Raw genomic sequence first — 23,504 nt, forward strand, 5'->3', positions numbered from 1 at the left:
AGAAGGCAGCATGTCTGTTTACCTTGCGGTGACGCTCCGTTGCCGCAAGGTAAATTACAGGGCCCTATGTATTGGGTGCGGCGATTCCGGATATGTGCAATGAACACATCAGGCATCACCATGCGCATAGAAGGGGGCAGCACTTTGGGTGGAGTGGGTTCAAAGTGCCGTCATTACGGACTGTGGACACATACCCTAAAAAGTATACCAACAAGAAACAGCTACCAAAATAGGGGTAACATTTTAGAAAGCTTGGTGACAACAAGCCAGAGCTGCTTCACTTTGAAAACAGTGCTCCTGTTTGGTATCCCTAACATAGGGGATACCTTTTGGACTGCTTGAGAAAAAGCTTTTGTAATTGCCTAATCAGTTTTTGATTAGCAAACCAGTTGCAGACCACCCAAAAGTGCTTATTTTTCAATGTTAATTGAGATACAATAATTTCTTTACATTAAAACCAGCACATTTGTTTACCATCTCTATTAAAAGGGATAATTTTTGGACAGCTTTTGGAAAGCTATCGCTTTTTGCTTTTCAAAGTGCTAAGCTCTTGAAACTCTTCAAACAGGGAGAATTTTTCACTCTACTGTTTGAAAATAAATGCCACGGCATCTTACATTTGCACCATCTTTGTATAATTAACAGTAAGGTATGCATCTTCCTTTATAAAGGAATAATTTTTGGACCATTTTTACAATATGAGTAGCCTACAAAATCTGATACTGCTGTCTGTGGTTAAATAGGATAGATTGAGGTAACTTGGACTTAAAAAAGATTGTGTTTTTGATTACAAAGCTCAAAATGTGTTAAAAAGCTCCAAGAGAAACTCATAATGTTATATACATATTTTTGATTAGAGATTTTTATACTTATGTGATGTGTGGTGAATAAGCAAATTAATTTTCACCGATGCCAGTGAATTAAAATTTCAAAAGTTCCGCCCCTCTCTAATTCTAAGTCCAAACAGCCACTCCAGTCATTGATGTTAAAGATTTAATAAAAAGTTTTATTGTTGCCTAATAGTTTATGTTAAAGAGAATCTATTACCCCAGGCTTATGTTGTCTATATAAAGTCACCAGTCCATTTCATACTAGATGACCTTCTGAACATGCCATAAAATCACCATTTATCAACCTCTGTGGGAGCCGAGAACTGGAGGGCTCTCAATTATTTTTACATGCTTTAGAGTCCTAAAGTTAATCTATCGGCAGGTGTTTGTTATGTAACTGACAGCAGCATGATGTAGCAGCTTTGATCCTGATTCCAACGATGTATCACTTAGTTTACTGGATGCAGCATTTGTGACAGAATCAAAGTTGTCTCTATTGCAAAGTTATCAGACAGCTGCTAATCAGTGGTTGGGTCATGTTTGAACCAGAAAGCATGAGGCAGCTAGTCAGCTAAATTTACTGAATCAGTAAGTGACACATCTCTGGAATCAGGATTTCTGTCCTTACACCATGCTGCTCGCAAAACACATTCCTTTTAAATATTCATGAGCTGCACTTGTCCAGGAGATAGTGAGGAAGGAGTCAAATGCTCATGAAGATGAAGATTCATTATTCAGCTCCCAATGCATTTGGGTAGAAGCTGAGCTGCAGTACCTGGGAGCAGCTACTAAACAGCGCAATGTTCCTCTCTGTTTATGGTTTACACCTTGCCACCGCCGGACTGATACCAGCTGATAGGGAAGCGGGAGTGAGTGCAAAATGTTAGTCTCTCACCAATCTAAAATTGATGACAGATTGTATGGTTAAAGGAGTTGTCCCCTACTAGAACAACCACTTATTGAACTAAATATTTTGCTTCGATAAAATAAAAAAAAACTATACTCACCTTCCATGCTGGCGCCATTCCAGTGATGTCAGCACTCGCGGTCCCAGGGCTCTCCTGCAGTGTTGTGGCACGTGCTGCCCGATCAACGCTGGCGTCACTGTCTACACCTTTGTAGGAATTGAACATAAAGAGGTCCGGGATCAGCTGCAGCCCTGACGTCCTCTTCATGTTCAATCCCTACGAAGGTGGAGACAGTGATGCCAGCGCTGAATGTGCGCCGGGGTCACGTGTCATACAACTTCCCGAGAGAACTGCGAGCGCTAACTCAACAGGAACGGCACCAGCACAGGAGGTGAGTATAGTTTTTTTTTTATTTTATCAGGGCCAAACAATTAGTTCAAGATGGGGTTGCCCTACTAGTGGGCAACCCCTCCAAGTATTCAATTTCATAGTAGTGGAAAGCCCCTTTTAGAAAATTAGCCACAAAACAATGGTCCCGTGTATTTAGAGGTCTGACCACAAGAAAGCAGAAACAAAGACATAAACTACATTCATATGCATGTCAGTATTTTACATACAAAGACAAGGAATCATTTTGCATATCATTTCTGAGGACATATACGGCATATGAGTACAGTCATTGTTATCTTTGCATGTTTTTAGGACAAACTTTTACATCCCACATAGACTTCTAAGCAAACACATTTTCTGTACAGATAACAATTCTGCGACATCCTATCAAAAACAGATTGGCGAAAAATGTACATTTTTTATTAGCTTTATTTTCTAAAATGTATTTAATATTCTAAATGTAATAGATTTCTATGAGCAATGCAATATATGACGATTTCCCCAGCATTGTGCTGTATATCGTCTAGGGCATTGTATACAATAAAACAAACATATACAAATGTTTTCCAATGTAACACGCTTGTTTTTAGGAGAATCACACTCACTGTTCGATTCTTTAGAATTGTTTTGATCATTTTGATAAATTTGTGAATGAAGATGATGTAGTTGGCAAACCATCAGCCACATAGAACATGCTATCGTGTTACCGTGGCTTTTATCAGATGGCAAATCCAGTTTTGTGATAAAAATCAGCACTTCTACATTTTGGTTTAGTCATTAGCTATCAATGGCTATGTATTTTGGTGTACTTAACGAGAGGTCCCAAAGTAGGCAAAATCATGCAGTCAGCGAGATATAGTGTAGACTCTGATCCTACAAAGACTATGCCTGAAATTACCTTCTTGGGCCGGGGTCACACTTGCAACTGCAATGCGAGTCTCTCGCATCAGTACCCGGCACTGCAGCCGGCACTCGGGAAAGGAGTGTGCGGCTGCATGTATTTCTATTGCCCGCAGCTACGACGACACTGGTGCGAAATTTAAAACAGGAAGAAGATAAAGACACCAGAGGTAGCAGAGGGGCCATTGCAAAGCCAAAGGCCCTACCCACTGTCCCACCCAATGCTCGAATGCTTAGAAAACCGAAACTTCTAATGATGATAAAAAACAACCAGGCCATGGATTTCTTCACTGAAGGTACCTATCGAATCAGTATAATAGCACCATTATTGTGACCTCCCCTAACAAAGGAATTTAATTCTGAAACGCGCGTCGGGGTGTGTGCTGTATCAGTACCTGCGGACCTTAAAGGTACAGGCCTCTATTGATGTTTCTTGCATTATCACTATTTGCACTTTAAACACCATATTTGCCACATTGGCTTTACATGCCTTTTTGCACTCATGCACTTTGAATTGACTTTATATTTGAGAATATCTTATCTTCACATGTTTATTTTGATTACTTATTTGGCAGTTTGTTCTATTTTCTCTCTTTGGTATATAATTCTCATGTAGATGTGATATACAATTATTTGTGCTTACCTTCCCTGGCCTTACACACTTTTCTTAGATAGAATCAGCTTGATTGATCCTTATACAATCAATTATTTTCATTCTGCTTTTTATTTTGGTCGCCACTCATAGTATTTGATACATATACTGTACAAAATTTGGGGCTAAAAAAGATTTTTGTGGGAAAAATTTGATTTTTTTTTATTTTCGCAGCTCAACTTTATAAACTTTTATATATATTTATTATTTTGGATTTATTTCTGGTACAGGCACGTTTTTAACTTTTTTTATTCTAATGTAGTACTACTGTTTACCATTTTGTGAAAGAAAGGTAATTTTTATTGGAACACTTCCTTGTCCGGTATTTCCTTTAGTCAACTGTTTTGGGTACCTTTTTCTTAGCACCATTATGGCCATACCTTTATTTTAATATGCATAATTTTGATTAAAGGTTCTCTTAAAGGCTGTGTTCCCACGTTAAGCATTTGGTGAGTTGCAGATTTTCTCAAGAATTTATGCTATATTAGGTTAACTGCGTTTGAACAGCATTTTTGACTCTTTTTGGGGTGTCATGTTTTAAATAAAGCTGCTTTGCTTTTGATACTTCCTGGTGTTTGACTTTGACAAAACTTTATTGACACAGTCATTTTTGGCTTGAATGTTTTTTTAGTGCGTTTCAGCAGCGTTATCACATATATTGCAATTCTCTGGGGAAAATTCTCACATACAAATCAGCCAACCTGCAAGGTAAAGTCATGTTGTGAATTTCAAAAAATCACCACAGGTCAGTTTATTCAGCATAAAGAAAAAGCACAGTGGGTATGAGATTTCTATAAATGCCATCCACTTTGATGGAACTGTAAGCGGAAATTTGCAGCATAAAAAACTCATCGTGGGAACTTAACCATGAGCTGCAGCAGAATTTGGCATGTACATGCACATATGTACACAAAGGAGGCTAATACATATTAAAGATGACCTGACATCACTTTTACTTGCCTGTTTTAAAAAATATTTGCATTATTCATTGCGCTGTTTCTGTTTTGTAGTTCTTGATAATTCATCAATAAACTAACAATTGAGTGTTACCATTGTCCCTCTCAAAGTGGTGTGTTCCTAGCCACACTGACACTGTCCAATCAGTGCTTTCAGTTATGTGTATCCACTGTTAGGCTCACCTTGTGAAGTGGACCCCCTAAACCTCTGGTCCGGGTGGGTACACAGACCCGGGGCGTGGGAGGAAGCAGGTAAGATGGCAAGTGGGGAGCAAGGACACGGCACACTCAGGAATTTGGGGAGCAACAGGATGGATAAAGTGGAAGTTAGAAGGTATTGAAACAGATTAAGCACGGTGTGTGCGCAGAAGGTGGAGTACACCAAACTAAAGTCTAGAAACTCAATCCTCAGACACATGTGGGTTCCTTAATGAGCCTTAAAGACCTAAGGAGATGATGTCACTGAGTTAAGTCAGGCAAAACCCAACGCGGAGCACAACAGAGGGCAGCAGACTGAGATGTAGGGAGCAGAGTCCGAGATACCTGGGATAGGTGTGTAGCATTGAGACATCCCAACTGGTAACACGCAATGATTAGTTTATTCTCAAATTTCTGGGAGGACTCATAGAAGAAAAATAGAGGAACAACACCACACAGAGTTCTAAAACAAGTGAAAAACACAAGGGCATTTACTAGAATAGACAGGTCAAATGAACTGATGGGTTTTCTTTACTAAATTTTAACCTGTAAGGTACTGTTCTTATGTCTGGAAACCTTGATACAGACATCTTTCTCTGCCCCACAGTGTCCTCCTGGCCATTACATGAAAGATAAGCATCACTCCATATATTGAACTACTAGAGTCACAGCTGGACTTTGTGGCAATATACACATTTGGTTACTAGTGTCGCTTTGGCAGCTGGTGACGTGCTTTTTTTCTGTGTTGTTAACTTGAGTCTTTTCTTCTTCTGAGGTAGGACGTTTAGAGGAAGCAACGTTCATTGTGACATTATCTGGTAGTTTACGTGTAGCCAAGCAAATCTTAGTAGATTTTGATGAAAATCTATTACTGGAGCATTGGGGTGCACTACTGCAATGAAGAAGGGCAATGAAGCATCTGTGAAACTAAAAAAAGAAAAGAGAACCATTATAGATTTTTCATACATACTCACAGTCAATACATCTCATATTTGATAATGGACATTTCCCTGCATAATACTGGTCAATCATATAATCGCAGAAGAAATTCTCCTTTTTAAGACGTAACAGTGAGGGGTACTTTCTCTAGTGATACAGTATTATATGTAATCCAAAACAGCACACATCTACAGTAAAACAAACAACATTTTTACATAATTACAGAGGTTGAAAAAAGACCTCAGTCCACCAAATACAACCTTTCTCCACCAGTTTTACGTTTTGTCACTAATGTAACTATAACCCGTATAATGTTACGTGTACTGAGGAAATCATTCAGCTCTATTTAAAAAGATGTCATAGTGTCTGCCTTTATTACCTCTTGTGGTAGGGCATTCCACCGTCTGTCTGCTCTAACTGTAAAGAACCCTTTCCGATTACGCTGCTTGAATCGCCTTTTTTTCACCCATAATGAGTGCCCCCTGGTTCATAGTATGGTCATTGGAAGTAAGACTAAGGGAGCATTGTCGCCGCAGAAACGCGTCAGGTTGTTTTACATTTTTTGTTTTAATCATGTTTGAATAAATTATTTTCAGATATGAGCGGTATTATGAGAGAATAGAATCTATTTTAATTTTCCCTGAAAGGATTTTTTCTTGTAGCAGCAGCAAAATCTGTAACAAAATCAAACGAGCCAAAATGTCTCTAATATGCTAATACCTACACCGGCAGCTAACCCTAAATTATTTTCAGATATGACCTATATTATTAGAGAATTCAATATATTTGAATTAACCCTAAAAAGTGCTGGTGGTTTAACATAGCAGCATCAAGGATTATGCAATCAACCCTGCTATAAGCACCTCTAATACACTCTTCCTACTCCAGAAGCTAATCCTACCCTAACTGAAGCTAAGACTAGTATTCTAGAACAGAATTGATTTGAATTAGCCCTAAAAAAAGGGCTGTTGGTTTAATCTTGCACCAGCAGGTAAATAAACGCTATAGAACACACTGTCCCTTCTGCAGCAGCGACTCTCCCTACACTGTCTGGGTACAATGCACCAAAGATGGAGTCTCTTGGTCTTATATATGTAGAAAAGCCGCGGAGACACCATCACGTGTTTCTCAACACGTGATGGTGTCTCCGCGGCTTTTCTACATGCATTTGCATATTTCCCATAAGGGATGGGGGCAGTGTTCTGGATCACTGTGTTGAGAAACACGTGATGGTGTCTCCGCAGTGTTGGATGTTTTGATCTCCCCGAGGTCATTCATCCTTATGTTCTTGGTCTTATATAGACCTGATGAAGCTATGTGGCTGACCAAGCACAGTAATGCCAGTAGCCAATATGGCTACGGCATTATCCTGATTGGCAGGCGATCCCTGCATGTTTAGTGGCTGAAAATCATGTGCCAAACATGTGGGGTGGAAAATCGAGCATGGCAAGTGAGTACTCGATGGAGTGCCAAGCTTCTTGAGCACAGTGATGCTGAAACGAGAACTGAGCAGTGTCGAGCATGTTCACTCATCACTAATGGAAACAGCAACTCATCCTTGCTGTAGGAAGTGATCAAGTCTTATATTTATTTGTTCTATACAACATAACATGCCAGCTTTGTTAATTCTACTCATTGCTCTGATTTATGTTGACTTTGAATTATCTGCATAAGATCCTCTGTTGTAATGACATTAAAAATAGAAGAAAAAAAACAATTATCACCACCACTTTAACCTTCAAGAGAAATTTTCAGAAATAGCCATTAGTATCAAAGAGGAATAGATGAGAGATGAGATGTAGTGTGCAGTAAGTGTAATTTTAGATATAATAACACAAGACAATCAATCCGAGCTAAGCAAAACACTGCCAGTTCTCATCTAGTTCACTCTGCTATGAGAAATGTAACATATTTACAAATGTTATTACTCTTGTCTTATTGAGTGAAATGAAATAGAAATTATGCATTATGATATCTATTTGGAGGATGGATGATTTTAAAAATGATTAAAACTGAAAACTTTTAGCTTAGATAAAAGGGTATGCCCATTCTATATGTCATTGATTTCTGGTGAGTAGGAGTCCTGACCTGACTGCAGGGACCCCTGACAATTTTTTTTCCCACTGAATAGCCATGATCCCAGATATTTGCTATGCAGTGAACTACAAAAAAAGACCCATTTGGAAGAAACACTTAATCCCATTTATTCTCAGGATTCATGTGAGTCCTGGCAGTTACGGTAGATTAAAAAGTTCTGAAATATCTAGCAAGGTAAAACTAGTTTAAAGAGCACAGTATTAACAATCATCATCCAACAAACAACAATCCCGTCCCCATATTAACTCAAGAAACTAGAGGAAAAGTCCGTCCTCGACTATATGGAGAATATTAGGCTACTTTCACAGATCAGTTTTTCGTCGTCATGCTCAATCCGGCGAATTTTGAAAAAACGGACCAGGCGAAATTTGCCACCGGATCCGTTTTTTTCTCATAGACTTCTAATAGCGCCAAATAGCCACATGTTTCGTCCATTTTCGGCGAAAATTGGTTTTCCATCATCTGGTAAAAACATACACAGTAACGTTTTTTGTCTGCGGTGAAAAACTGGACAGCGCCTTCTGGCTTTTGCAGGAATGGACGCCTATGGACGCTGGATGCGTCAAATTAGAGAATCTGGCGTCTGATTCCGTTTTTTTTAACTGAGCATGCTCCAATTTTTTTGGATCCAATTAGCTGGATAAGCTAGTTGGATCCGTCGAAAAAATGGATCCGTCGCATCAAGTTTTCACAATCTGCGATGGATCCCTTTTTTTCAGAATTCGCCAGATTGAGCATGATGGCAAAAAACTGATGTGTGAAAGTAGCCTTAAGGTACCGTCACACATAACGATATCATTAATGATATCGTTGCTTTTTGTGACGTAGCATTGATATCGTTAAGGAAATCGTTATGTGTGACAGCGACCAACGATCAGGCCCCTGCTGGGGGATCGTTGGTCGCTGAGGAAAGTCCAGAACTTTATTTTGTCGCTGGATCTCCCGCTGACATCGCTGGATCGGCGTGTTTGACGCCGATTCAGCGAGGTCTTCACTGGTAACCAGGGTAAACATCGGGTTACTAAACGCAGGGCCGTGCTTAGTAACCCGATGTTTACCCTGGTTACCAGCGTAAACATTAAAAAAACAAACACTACATACTTACCTTCAGCTGTCTGTCCCCGGCGCTGTGCTTCTCTGCACTCCTCCTGCATCCTGTGTCAGCGCCAGCCAGCCGGAAAGCACAGCGGTGACGTCACCGCTCTGCTTTCCGGCTGACCGGCACTGACAGTGCAGAGGAAAGCAGAGCGCCGGAGGACAGACAGCGGAAGGTATGTATGTAGTGTTTGTTTTTTAAACGTTTACGCTGGTAACCATGGTAAACATCGGGTTACTAAGCACGGCCCTGCGCTTAGTAACCCGATGTTTACCCTGGTTACCGGGGACCTCGGGATCGTTGGTCGCTGGAGAGCTGTCTGTGTGACAGCTCTCCAGCGACCAAACAGCGACGCTGCAGCGATCAGCATCGTTGTCGGTATCGCTGCAGCGTCGCTGAGTGTGAAGGTACCTTTACAAAATTAACCTATACACATCAGAGAATGTGCCGTGGACAGAGTCTGTTGGAGCTGAATCACTGCTCTACCTTATGTTGTCCCACAGAGAGACTCCTCTTCCAGCAGAACAGAAGCCTTCCTGGAGTTCACTGTGTGCTGTGTCAACATCTAAATGTAGAATAGAATCCTTAATTACTGAACAGCATGAAAACGTAGTGACAAATCCAGGGTTTCTGGCCCTTGATTCCCGTAGGAAAACGTGCCCCATAGAGTCTATCTACCTAACTTAAGGTTTTGTACTGGCCGTGTGTCTCTTGGTGACACAATCAGGACATGCAGGCGGATGCAGAGTTATAATAATAATAATCTTTATTTTTATATAGCGCTAACATATTCCGCAGCGCTTTACAGTTTTGCACACATTATCATCGCTGTCCCCGATGGGGCTCACAATCTAAATTCCCTATCAGTATGTCTTTGGAATGTGGGAGGAAACCGGAGGAAAACACGGGGAGGACATACAAACTCCTTGCAGATGTTGTCCAAGGTTGGATTAGAACCCAGGACTCCAGCGCTGCAAGGCTGCAGTGATAACCACTGAGCCACCGTGCTGCCCAGTTCTTCCAGCCAGTGAGCAATACTGAGGAGGCTTGTGCTATAATGCTTCCACAGCATGCAGCACCTTTCACTTCACAGGTCCTGGACCCCTTCTGTTCTTGAACAGCTATTCCAGCAGGAATTCCTTGCATCCAGACAGGTTTGGGTACAGCTACAGTTCAGCTTCAATCTGCCGCTGCTCTTTACTCAGTTGGGTGCTGTCACGAGGGGATGTCACCTATCCCTCTCAAGAACAGCCTCATACACTCCTTATCCCTGCAGAGTCTGCCCAAGATGGCCATGTTTCCTCTTTCTGTCTTTCATATTTATAGAAACCCTCCCCCTTCACATCTTACAGACATATCACAGTCTCTTAACCATATTCAAACAACCGCAACATCTTGTGACCAGTTAACAACATCTATAATATAACGGTGGGAGCGTCACTCTGTCCGAAGCCTTTATAGACTGTGCAAGCACAAGCGCCGGCGCAGTCTGGACCCCACAGAGTGACGCAGCCCAGGAGATCGCGGTATGCGTAAGCACTGAACGCACACCGCGATCTCCAACGGAGAAGCAGGGACATGCCAGGAGGGTGAGTATGCTATAGTCACCTGTCCCGTTCCAGCGCTGTGTGCCACTCCGTCTTCCAGGTCCTCTGCCTGTGACGTTCAGTTCAGAGGGCGCGATGACGCGCTTAATTTGCGCCGCCCTCTGACTGAACAGTCACAGCCAGCAGACCCGGAAGATGGAGCGGCACGCAGCGCTGGAACGAGACAGGTGACTATAGCAAGTGTCGGGGGCCTGAGCTAGCAGCGACTCTGGCACCTGACCCCCACAGCGCGCCGGTGTCCCCGCCTGCTCAGGCCCCCCAGCACTCGGCGTCCAGCGATGATAGGTGAGTATGTTATTTTTTTATATATCGCAGCAGCATACGGGGCATATAATACTATGGAGCATCTTATGGGGGCCATCAACATTTATGGAGCAGTATACGGGGCAAATACTATGGAGCATCTTATGGGGGCCATCAACCATAATGGTGCAGCATATGAGGCATGTACTATGGAGCATCTTATGGGGGCCATCAGCCATAATGGAGCAGCATATGAGGCATATACTATGGAGGATCTTATGGGGGCCATCAACCATAATGGTGCAGCATACGGGGCATATACTATGGAGCATCTTATGGGGGCCATCAATCATAATGGTGCAGCATACGGGGCATATACTATGGAGCATCTTATGGGGGCCATCAACCTTTATGGAGCAGCGTATGGGGCATATGGATGGGAGCAGCAAATTACAGAATGGTGGCGCAGGATGGGAGCAGCTCATGACAGGATGGGGCGCAGGATGGGAGCAGCACATGACAGGATGGGGGCGCAGGATGGGAGCAGCACATGACAGGATGGGGGCGCAGGATGGGAGCAGCAAATAACAGGATGGGGGCGCAAGATGGTAGCAGCACATGACAAGATTAGGGCGCAGGATGGAAGCAACACCTGGGCATAGAACGGGTTCAGTAGCTAGTTAACTATAAAGAAACAAATCTATTGAAAAGAAGTACAAAGATTATTCAGGAGTGAGGACATTTACATTTATCTTCAATTATATCGCCCTAGTGAGCTGACACACATCTCACAATACCACAACTTTTGGGCAGGGAGGGAGAAATAAAGTATACAGGCACTACAGCACAGGTTCACAGCTGTGAGCCCGTGCTGTACTGTCAGTATACTTTTTTGCTTCCACCCCTGCCCAGGAGCTGTGGTATGATCAGAATATCTTACTGCACAGTTAGACATGGCCATTATACACTAAACAGCAGGAGCACATTTATTAGATTATCTCAGCACAGGAAAAACATTTTTATTTAAATATATCCAACTGTGGAACTTATTATTTCAAGATCTATTGATTAAAATGAATTTTTGTTCTTGGGAAAACCCCTTTAAGTAACAACCCAGCATGAATTAAGCTACCAATAGTGGTAGATACTAGAGTTGAGCGACCTTGACCTTTTTAAAGTCGAGCCGGGTTTCGCGAAACCCGACTATCTCAAAAGTCGGGTCGAGTGAAATCGGCCGATTATGGCGAAAAGTCGGGATCGACCGAAACACGAAACCCAATGCAAGTCAATGGGGCAGCATAGTCGGCAGTGAGTGGGGGCCAGGAAAACACCTAGAGTGCCCATTTTAATGTCAAAACCATCCATTCTTCTTAATGAAGCTTGTCAAGCTTAATTTACCTTATAATAATTGGAAGGCATTTGAAATTGGGGGTCATTTGGCTAAAGTTGTGGGGGGTAGGGCTGGTTCAAGTAATTAGTGGGCCCAGGAAATCTGGACCACGTCACGGCAGTGGAGCAGGGAGAGGTAAGTATTTCAACTTTGCAAGTGCTGTGAACCTGAGCAAGCAGGGGGGGCCCACTTGTTGGCATTGGCACTGGCACAGGGCCCCTCAAAGTACAGCGGTGTGTTTGCACGGCGGGGGCGCCTCCCACCGGCAGCAACACTTTTGCGTACTATGAGAGGCCCTGTGCCAGTGACGTCGCCAACTAGTATTCCTCCCCCCACCTGATGAAGGAACCTGCACTTTCATCTGCACCTTCCTCTTTGTCCCCGTGTAAGGTGGTATGGTATGCGGGAAGAGCAACCTGACTTTCAGCAGGGTCACAATGTTGTTGTGTAGCGTGCACGGGGAATGTTGCGTTATGGGTCAATGTACCAGCAGACTCATCTATCACTGGCTGGGCAATGGGCACGATGAAGTGGGAACACAGATATAGGCCCAAATAATAAAGTGGGCTAAATGCAGTTTAAAATTGGTAACACAGGAATAACCAGGGGGCATTGCAGTGGAGGACAACTGGAATGAGAGGCTGACACAGAGAGTAGGGCCAAATCAGTAAGTAGTCGAAATGCAGTTCAAAATTGGCAACCGTAGTAAACAGGCGGCACAGCTTTGTTCAGTGGAGGAGAACAGCAAGGAGTGGCAGACACCGATAGTAGGCCTCAAACCAACTAGTACGCCAAATGCAGTTGTTCCATTTAACCACAATTTAATGAGAGCCTGAAGATAGAAGCTCAGGAAAGGCAACCTGGGGAACACCTTGGAGTGTAACACACCATCTCTCTCCACCCCATACTCAATTTGTAGGCCTAATGCAGTGTAGTTTCCAAGAACTACTAAACGAGAGCCGGAAGATCGAAGCTCAGGAAAGGCAACCTGGTGAACACCTTGGAGTGTAACACAACCTCTCTCTACACCCCATACCCAATTTGTAGGCCTAATGCAGCGTAGTTTCCAACAACTACTAAACGAGAGCTGGAAGATCGAAGCTCAGGAAAGGCAACCTGGGGAACACCTTGGAGTGTAACACAACCTCTCTCTACACCACGGAAGGGCTGATTCTTAGGAAGGAAGGCTGTTTGAAATAAGCATTGCGCGTCCGAGGGTGATTATATTCTTATTAGGTATATACTCACCCTCGGACGCGCCCTGCTTCTTAATTTGTAATGAATGTTTATTTGCAATGTGGTTTTGACTTACTTGATTATTTTTATTTATTTTAATCATTGATTATTTTTGTAATTAATGATTTTATTAATTTCATTGTTTTACATCTTCTTGGCAATAATATAAAGAAGACGCGACAGGACAACAGTCGGTGGATGCCATATCTGTGTTTTCAATTTAAAAAACCTTTCAGTTAACTACTTGCAGGAGAAAGTAATTGTAGCTGGTGGACCTTTTTAGTACAGTTCCAGATTTTTGTTGTGTGTTTGTTTTTAATGTTAAAATGTCTGCATTTGATATCTCACCAGTATCTTCTTTTTTATAATCAAAATAATTATTTTTTTATTTTATGATGTTGGTTCAAGGGGTACACGGGCAGCAGTAGACAGGTCAGTGGAGGCCTAGTGGAAGGAGAGACCGCAGATGCGCCACTGTTTCCCCCATACCAAATTTGTAGGCCTAATGCAGCGTAGTTTCCAACAACTACTAAACGAGAGCCGGAAGATCAAAGCTCAGGAAAGGCAACCTGGGGAACACCTTGGAGTGTAACACATCATCTCTCTCCACCCCATACCCAATTTGTAGGCCTAATGCAGTGTAGTTTCCAAGAACTACTAAACGAGAGCCGGAAGATCGAAGCTCAGGAAAGGCAACCTGGTGAACACCTTGGAGTGTAACACAACCTCTCTCTACACCCCATACCCAATTTGTAGGCCTAATGCAGTGTAGTTTCCAACAACTACTAAACGAGAGCCGGAAGATCGAAGCTCAGGAAAGGCAACCTGGGGAACACCTTGGAGTGTAACACAACCTCTCTCTACACCACGGAAGGGCTGATTCTTAGGAAGGAAGGCTGTTTGAAATAAGCATTGCGCGTCCGAGGGTGATTATATTCTTATTAGGTATATACTCACCCTCGGACGCGCCCTGCTTCTTAATTTGTAATGAATGTTTATTTGCAATGTGGTTTTGACTTACTTGATTATTTTTGTAATTAATGATTTTATTAATTTCATTGTTTTACATCTTCTTGGCAATAATATAAAGAAGACGCGACAGGACAACAGTCGGTGGATGCCATATCTGTGTTTTCAATTTAAAAAACCTTTCAGTTAACTACTTGCAGGAGAAAGTAATTGTAGCTGGTGGACCTTTTTAGTACAGTTCCAGATTTTTGTTGTGTGTTTGTTTTTAATGTTAAAATGTCTGCATTTGATATCTCACCAGTATCTTCTTTTTTATAATCAAAATAATTATTTTTTTATTTTATGATGTTGGTTCAAGGGGTACACGGGCAGCAGTAGACAGGTCAGTGGAGGCCTAGTGGAAGGAGGGACCGCAGATGCGCCACTGTTTCCCCCATACCAAATTTGTAGGCCTAATGCAGCGTAGTTTCCAACAACTACTAAACGAGAGCCGGAAGATCAAAGCTCAGGAAAGGCAACCTGGGGAACACCTTGGAGTGTAACACACCATCTCTCTCCACCCCATACCCAATTTGTAGGCCTAATGCAGTGTAGTTTCCAAGAACTACTAAACGAGAGCCGGAAGATCGAAGCTCAGGAAAGGCAACCTGGTGAACACCTTGGAGTGTAACACAACCTCTCTCTACACCCCATACCCAATTTGTAGGCCTAATGCAGCGTAGTTTCCAACAACTACTAAACGAGAGCCGGAAGATCGAAGCTCAGGAAAGGCAACCTGGGGAACACCTTGGAGTGTAACACAACCTCTCTCTACACCACGGAAGGGCTGATTCTTAGGAAGGAAGGCTGTTTGAAATAAGCATTGCACGTCCGAGGGTGATTATATTCTTATTAGGTATATACTCACCCTCGGACGCGCCCTGCTTCTTAATTTGTAATGAATGTTTATTTGCAATGTGGTTTTGACTTACTTGATTATTTTTGTAATTAATGATTTTATTAATTTCATTGTTTTACATCTTCTTGGCAATAATATAAAGAAGACGCGACAGGACAACAGTCGGTGGATGCCATATCTGTGTTTTCAATTTAAAAAACCTTTCAGTTAACTACTTGCAGGAGAAAGTAATTGTAGCTGGTGGACCTTTTTAGTACAGTTCCAGATTTTTGTTGTGTGTTTGTTTTTAATGTTAAAATGTCTGCATTTGATATCTCACCAGTATCTTCTTTTTTATAATCAAAATAATTATTTTTTTATTTTATGATGTTGGTTCAAGGGGTACACGGGCAGCAGTAGACAGGTCAGTGGAGGCCTAGTGGAAGGAGGGACTGCAGATGCGCCACTGTTTCCCCCATACCAAATTTGTAGGCCTAATGCAGCGTAGTTTCCAACAACTACTAAACGAGAGCCGGAAGATCGAAGCTCAGGAAAGGCAACCTGGGGAACACCTTGGAGTGTAACACACCATCTCTCTCCACCCCATACCCAATTTGTAGGCCTAATGCAGTGTAGTTTCCAAGAACTACTAAACGAGAGCCGGAAGATCGAAGCTCAGGAAAGGCAACCTGGTGAACACCTTGGAGTGTAACACAACCTCTCTCTACACCCCATACCCAATTTGTAGGCCTAATGCAGCGTAGTTTCCAACAACTACTAAACGAGAGCCGGAAGATCGAAGCTCAGGTGTTCCCCAGGTTGCCCAGGAAAGGCAACCTGGGGAACACCTTGGAGTGTAACACAACCTCTCTCTACACCACGGAAGGGCTGATTCTTAGGAAGAAAGGCTGTTTGAAATAAGCATTGCGCGTCCGAGGGTGATTATATTCTTATTAGGTATATACTCATCCTCGGACGAGCCCTGCTTCTTAATTTGTAATGAATGTTTATTTGCAATGTGGTTTTGACTTACTTGATTATTTTTGTAATTAATGATTTTATTAATTTCATTGTTTTACATCTTCTTGGCAATAATATAAAGAAGACGCGACAGGACAACAGTCGGTGGATGCCATATCTGTGTTTTCAATTTAAAAAACCTTTCAGTTAACTACTTGCAGGAGAAAGTAATTGTAGCTGGTGGACCTTTTTAGTACAGTTCCAGATTTTTGTTGTGTGTTTGTTTTTAATGTTAAAATGTCTGCATTTGATATCTCACCAGTATCTTCTTTTTTATAATCAAAATAATTATTTTTTTATTTTATGATGTTGGTTCAAGGGGTACACGGGCAGCAGTAGACAGGTCAGTGGAGGCCTAGTGGAAGGAGGGACCGCAGATGCGCCACTGTTTCCCCCATACCAAATTTGTAGGCCTAATGCAGCGTAGTTTCCAACAACTACTAAACGAGAGCCGGAAGATCGAAGCTCAGGAAAGGCAACCTGGGGAACACCTTGGAGTGTAACACACCATCTCTCTCCACCCCATACCCAATTTGTAGGCCTAATGCAGTGTAGTTTCCAAGAACTACTAAACGAGAGCCGGAAGATCGAAGCTCAGGAAAGGCAACCTGGTGAACACCTTGGAGTGTAACACAACCTCTCTCTACACCCCATACCCAATTTGTAGGCCTAATGCAGCGTAGTTTCCAACAACTACTAAACGAGAGCCGGAAGATCGAAGCTCAGGAAAGGCAACCTGGGGAACACCTTGGAGTGTAACACAACCTCTCTCTACACCACGGAAGGGCTGATTCTTAGGAAGGAAGGCTGTTTGAAATAAGCATTGCACGTCCGAGGGTGATTATATTCTTATTAGGTATATACTCATCCTCGGACGCGCCCTGCTTCTTAATTTGTAATGAATGTTTATTTGCAATGTGGTTTTGACTTACTTTATTATTTTTGTAATTAATGATTTTATTAATTTCATTGTTTTACATCTTCTTGGCAATAATATAAAGAAGACGCGACAGGACAACAGTCGGTGGATGCCATATCTGTGTTTTCAATTTAAAAAACCTTTCAGTTAACTACTTGCAGGAGAAAGTAATTGTAGCTGGTGGACCTTTTTAGTACAGTTCCAGATTTTTGTTGTGTGTTTGTTTTTAATGTTAAAATGTCTGCATTTGATATCTCACCAGTATTTTTTTTTTTTATAAGCAAAATACTTATTTTTTTACTTTATGATGTTGGTTCAAGGGGTACACGGGCAGCAGTAGACAGGTCAGTGGAGGCCTAGTGGAAGGAGGGAATGCAGACAGGCTTCGAAGGCCTAACATAATAAAATGGGCTGGCTGTAGGCAATTTATAATTGGTTCTATGGGAACACGGGCAGCAGTAGACAGGTCACTGGAGGCATAGTGGAATGAGGGACCGCAGACAGGCTTCGAAGCCCTAACATCATAAATTGGGCTGGCTGTAGGCACTTTTAAATTGGTTCCAGGGGTACACGGGCAGCAGTGGTCTGGTCAGTGGAAGTCTAGTGGAAGGAGTGACGGCAGACAGGCTTCGAAGGCCTAACATAACAAAATTGGGCTGGCTGTAGGCACTTTTAAATTGGTTCCAGGGGTACACGGGCAGCAGTGGTCTGGTCAGTGGAAGTCTAGTGGAAGGAGTGACGGCAGACAGGCTTCGAAGGCCTAACATAACAAAATTGGGCTGGCTGTAGGCACTTTTAAATTGGTTCCAGGGGTACACGGGCAGCAGTGGTCTGGTCAGTGGAAGTCTAGTGGAAGGAGTGACGGCAGACTGGCTTCGAAGGCCTAACATAACAAAATTGGGCTGGCTGTAGGCACTTTTAAATTGGTTCCAGGGGTACACGGGCAGCAGTGGTCTGGTCAGTGGAAGTCTAGTGGAAGGAGTGACGGCAGACATGCTTCGAAGGCCTAACATAACAAAATTGGGCTGGCTGTAGGCACTTTTAAATTGGTTCCAGGGGTACACGGGCAGCAGTGGTCTGGTCAGTGGAAGTCTAGTGGAAGGAGTGACGGCAGACAGGCTTCGAAGGCCTAACATAACAAAATTGGGCTGGCTGTAGGCACTTTTAAATTGGTTCCAGGGGTACACGGGCAGCAGTGGTCTGGTCAGTGGAAGTCTAGTGGAAGGAGTGACGGCAGACAGGCTTCGAAGGCCTAACATAACAAAATTGGGCTGGCTGTAGGCACTTTTAAATTGGTTCCAGGGGTACACGGGCAGCAGTGGTCTGGTCAGTGGAAGTCTAGTGGAAGGAGTGACGGCAGACAGGCTTCGAAGGCCTAACATAACAAAATTGGGCTGGCTGTAGGCACTTTTAAATTGGTTCCAGGGGTACACGGGCAGCAGTGGTCTGGTCAGTGGAAGTCTAGTGGAAGGAGTGACGGCAGACAGGCTTCGAAGGCCTAACATAACAAAATTGGGCTGGCTGTAGGCACTTTTAAATTGGTTCCAGGGGTACACGGGCAGCAGTGGTCTGGTCAGTGTAGTAGTAGTTGAAAGAACGGACCGCAGACAGGCTTCGAAGGCCTAACATAACAAAAATGTCAAAACAATGGTATTGTCAGTGCCAGGCATTGAAGGATGGCAGCGCATAGACTAAACATTGGTGAAGCTGTGAGAGATAATTTTGCTAGTGGTAGAGCACTGTTTGAGCTGGGGGGGGGAACTGTCTTGTGGCCGGCGGTACAGGCACAGGGCCCCTCATATTACAATGGTGTGTCTGACGTTGGGTGCGCACCACCACCGCCAGAGACACTTTATTGTACTATGAGGGATCCAAGTGGCAGTGCCGTCGACCAAAAGCGGGCACACCCACCTCTTCAGACAAACAGCACTCTCACGGGTGCTGGCGCAAAGTGGCGATACCACGGCCCCGTGTGGGGAGTTTGGCCATTTTGTTAGGAGTAAACATGTCGTATGCTGGACAATCAGGTGCAGAAAATTACGAGATTGGAAAAGTCATTCAGAAGAGTCCACAGTCAAGACCTTTTCATAGGAAAGTTAGGTGTCAGCCGGGCAAGGTGGGGCAAAAGATTTCGAAATCCAGTTGTGGTTCATTTTAATGAAGGTTAGATCATCTACATTTTGGGTAGCCAGACGAGTCCTTTTTTCAGTTAGTATTGAACCTGCAGCACTGAATACTCTTTCTGATAGGACACTAGCTGCCGGGCAAGCAAGCTCCTGCAATGCATATTCTGCCAATTCTGGCCAGGTGTCTAATTTGGATGCCCAGTAATCAAATGGGAATGAAGGTTGAGGGAGAACGTCGATAAGGGATGAAAAATAGTTTGTAACCATACTGGACAAATGTTGTCTCCTGTCACTTTGAATTGATGCTGCAGTACCTGTCCTGTCTGCGGTCATAGCAAAATCACTCCACAACCTGGTCAGAAAACCCCTCTGGCCAACGCCACTTCTGATTTCTGCCCCTCTAACACCTCTGGTCTGCTGGCCCCTGGAGCTCGTGTGAGAACGATCACGGGCGCTGTGTGCAGGGAATGCCAGAAGCAAACGGTCAACAAGAGTTGATTGTTTTGTTGCTAATATTAGTTCCAAATTCTCATGTGGCATAATATTTTGCAATTTGCCTTTATAGCGAGGATCAAGGAGGCAGGCCAACCAGTAATCGTCATCGTTCATCATTTTTGTAATGCGTGTGTCCCTTTTGAGGATACGCAAGGCATAATCCGCCATGTGCCCCAAAGTTCCTGTTGTCAAATCTGCGCTTGTGCTTGGTTGAGGGGCAGTTGCAGGCAAATCTACGTCACTTGTGTCCCTCAAAAAACCAGAACCCGGCCTTGCCACGCCACCAATTTCCAGTGACCCCTGGAAAGCTTCCTCATTAAAAATATACTCATCCCCATCATCCTCCTCATCCTCCACCTCCTCTTCGCCCGCTACCTGGTCCTGTACACTGCCCTGACCAGACAATGGCTGACTGTCATCAAGGCTTTCCTCTTCCTCTGGTGCAGACGCCTGATCCTTTATGTGCGTCAAACTTTGCATCAGCAGACACATTAGGGGGATGCTCATGCTTATTATGGCGTTGTCTGCACTAACCAGCCGTGTGCATTCCTCAAAACACTGAAGGACTTGACACATGTCTTTAATCTTCGACCACTGCACACCTGACAACTCCATGTCTGCCATCCTACTGCCTGCCCGTGTATGTGTATCCTCCCACAAAAACATAACAGCCCGCCTCTGTTCGCACAGTCTCTGAAGCATGTGCAGTGTTGAGTTCCACCTTGTAACAACGTCTATGATTAGGCGATGCTGGGGAAGGTTCAAAGAACGCTGATAGGTCTGCATACGGCTGGATTGTACAGGCAAACGGCGGATATGTGCGCAAAGTCCATGCACTTTGAGGAGCAGGTCGGATAACCCCGGATAACTTTTCAGGAAGCACTGCACCACCAGGTTTAAGGTGTGAGCCAGGCAAGGAATGTGTTTCAGTTGGGAAAGGGAGATGGCAGCCATGAAATTCCTTCCGTTATCACTCACTACCTTGCCTGCCTCAAGATCTACAGTGCCCATCCACGACTGCGTTTCTTGCTGCAAGAACTCGGACAGAACTTCCGCGGTGTGTCTGTTGTCGCCCAAACACTTCATAGCCAATACAGCCTGCTGACGTTTCCCAGTAGCTGCCCCATAATGGGAGACCTGGTGTGCAACAGTGGCAGCTGCGCATGGAGTGGTTGTGCGACTGCGGTCTGTGGACGAGCTCTCGCTTCTGCAGGAGGACGAGGAGGAGGAGGAGGAGGAGGGGGTGCGAACGGCTACAGCCAACTGTTTCCTAGACCGTGGGCTAGGCAGAACTGTCCCAAACTTGCTGTCCCCTGTGGACCCTGAATCCACCACATTTACCCAGTGTGCCGTGATGGACACGTAACGTCCCTGGCCATGCCTACTGGTCCATGCATCTGTTGTCAGGTGCACCTTTGTGCTCACAGATTGCCTGAGTGCATGGACGATGCGCTCTTTAACATGCTGGTGGAGGGCTGGGATGGCTTTTCTGGAAAAAAAGTGTCGACTGGGTAGCTCGTAGCGTGGTACAGCGTAGTCCATCAGGTCTTTGAAAGCTTCGCTTTCAACTAACCGGTAGGGCATCATCTCTAACGAGATTAGTCTAGCTATGTGGGCGTTCAAACCCTGTGTACGCGGATGGGAGGCTAAGTACTTCCTTTTTCTGACCATAGTCTCATGTAGGGTGAGCTGGACTGGAGAGCTGGAGATCGGGGAACTAGCGGGGGTGCCGGTGGACATGGCAGACTGAGAGACGGTGGGAGATGGTATTGTTGGCGCCGGTGCCCTAGATGCAGTGTTTCCTACTACGAAACTGGAGATTCCCTGACCCTGACTGCTTTGGCCTGTCAAAGAAACCTGCACAGATACTGCAGGTGGTGCAGAAAATGGTGGCCCTACACTGCCGGAAGGGATGTTGCGTTGATGACTAGCTTCATTGGCCGAGGGTGCTACAACCTTAAGGGACGTTTGGTAGTTAGTCCAAGCTTGCAAATGCATGGTGGTTAAATGTCTATGCATGCAACTTGTATTGAGACTTTTCAGATTCTGCCCTCTGCTTAAGGTAGTTGAACATTTTAGACAGATTACTTTGTGCTGATCAATTGGATGTTGTTTAAAAAAATGCCAGACTGCACTCTTTCTAGCATCGGATACCTTTTCAGGCATTGCAGACTGAGCTTTAACCGGATGGCCACGCTGTCCTCCAACAGGTTTTGACTTTGCCACGCGTTTTGGCCAAGCTACGGGCCCGGCAGATGGAACCTGTTGCGATGTTGATGCCTGCTGCGGCCCCTCCTCTTCCGCTTCAGAACTGCTGCCGCCTGCACCCTGTTCCCCCAATGGCTGCCAATCGGGGTCAAGAACTGGGTCATCTATTACCTCTTCTTGTAGCTCGTGTGCAACTTCGTCTGTGTCACCGTGTCGGTCGGTGGTATAGCGTTCGTGATGGGGCAACATAGTCTCATCAGGGTCTGATTCTTGATCAGCACCCTGCGAGGGCAATGTTGTGGTCTGAGTCAAAGGACCAGCATAGTAGTCTGGCTGTGGCTGTGCGTCAGTGCACTCCATGTCAGATTCAACTTGTAATGGGCATGGACTGTTGACTGCTTCACTTTCTAAGCCAGGGACGGTATGTGTAAAGAGCTCCATGGAGTAACCCGTTGTGTCGCCTGCTGCATTCTTCTCTGTTGTTGTTTTTGCTGAAGAGGACAAGGAAGCGACTTGTCCCTGACCGTGAACATCCACTAACGACGCGCTGCTTTTACTTTTACCAGTTTCACGAGAGGAGGCAAAAGAGCTAGAGGCTGAGTCAGCAAGATAAGCCAAAACTTACTCTTGATGCTCCGGCTTTAAAAGCGGTTTTCCTACTCCCAGAAAAGGGAGGGTTCGAGGCCTTGTGTAGCCAGACGACGAAACTGGCTCCACAGCTCCAGACTTAGGTGCAATATTCTTTTTCTCACGACCACCTGATGCTCCACCACTATCACTACCCTCATTACCAGCTGACAATGAACGCCCCCGGCCACGACCTCTTCCACCAGACTTCCTCATTGTTTTAAAACAGTTACCAAACGATCGGTATTTGTTGCTGTCACACAACTTACACGGTGAGCTATAACTTCACTATGATTTAGCTACCCCTTTACAGGTGGGTGAGACCACAACGAAAATCAGCCACAATGTTACACACTCTGTTGTTGTTGGCAACAAATGAGATACCACACACGCAGGACTGTCACTGAAGCACAAATGTAAATATTTATCTCCCACTGTTTTTTTTTTTTTTTTTTAAAGGGAGACTTCAGAAAAAAAAAAAAATTTTTACAGAAGAATTTATAAAACAAATAAAATGAAATGATTGCTTCAGGGAGAATTTAGGGAAAAAAAAAAAAATTCTAGGGCCCACTGAGTGACAGATGACGCACACAGGAGTCAGGAGTGGCACACAAGCCCAGAGGCCAATATTAATCTCCCACTGATTGATTTAGTGATTTTTTGAGGTAGATTTTGTAACCCAAATCAAGCAAAAAAAATAATAGGCTTTCTATGGCCCACAATTGTGGAGAAAGAGAGAGAGATGGCACACCCAGGAGTCAAGACTGGCACACAAGCAGAAGGGGCAATATGAATCTCCCACAGATTTTTTTTTTTTTTTT

The 23,504-nt window shown here is 44.0% G+C and overlaps 1 protein-coding gene across 2 annotated transcripts in view; it reads right to left on the reverse strand.

The window, feature by feature from the left end:
• Positions 1-2,281: 2,281 nt before the first annotated feature.
• Positions 2,282-23,504, reverse strand: part of LOC138638473 (vertebrate ancient opsin-like) — a 288,294-nt gene continuing 267,071 nt past the window's right edge. For both annotated transcript variants that reach the window (XM_069727804.1, XM_069727805.1), the window contains exon 4: positions 2,282-5,761. In XM_069727804.1, coding sequence (XP_069583905.1) covers positions 5,474-5,761 — 288 coding nt within the window. In that variant the 3' untranslated portion in view covers positions 2,282-5,473. The remainder of the gene's footprint in view (positions 5,762-23,504) is intronic.

The sequence above is a fragment of the Ranitomeya imitator genome, chromosome 5 (genome assembly GCF_032444005.1).
Source record: "Ranitomeya imitator isolate aRanImi1 chromosome 5, aRanImi1.pri, whole genome shotgun sequence".
NCBI lineage: Eukaryota > Metazoa > Chordata > Amphibia > Anura > Dendrobatidae > Ranitomeya > Ranitomeya imitator.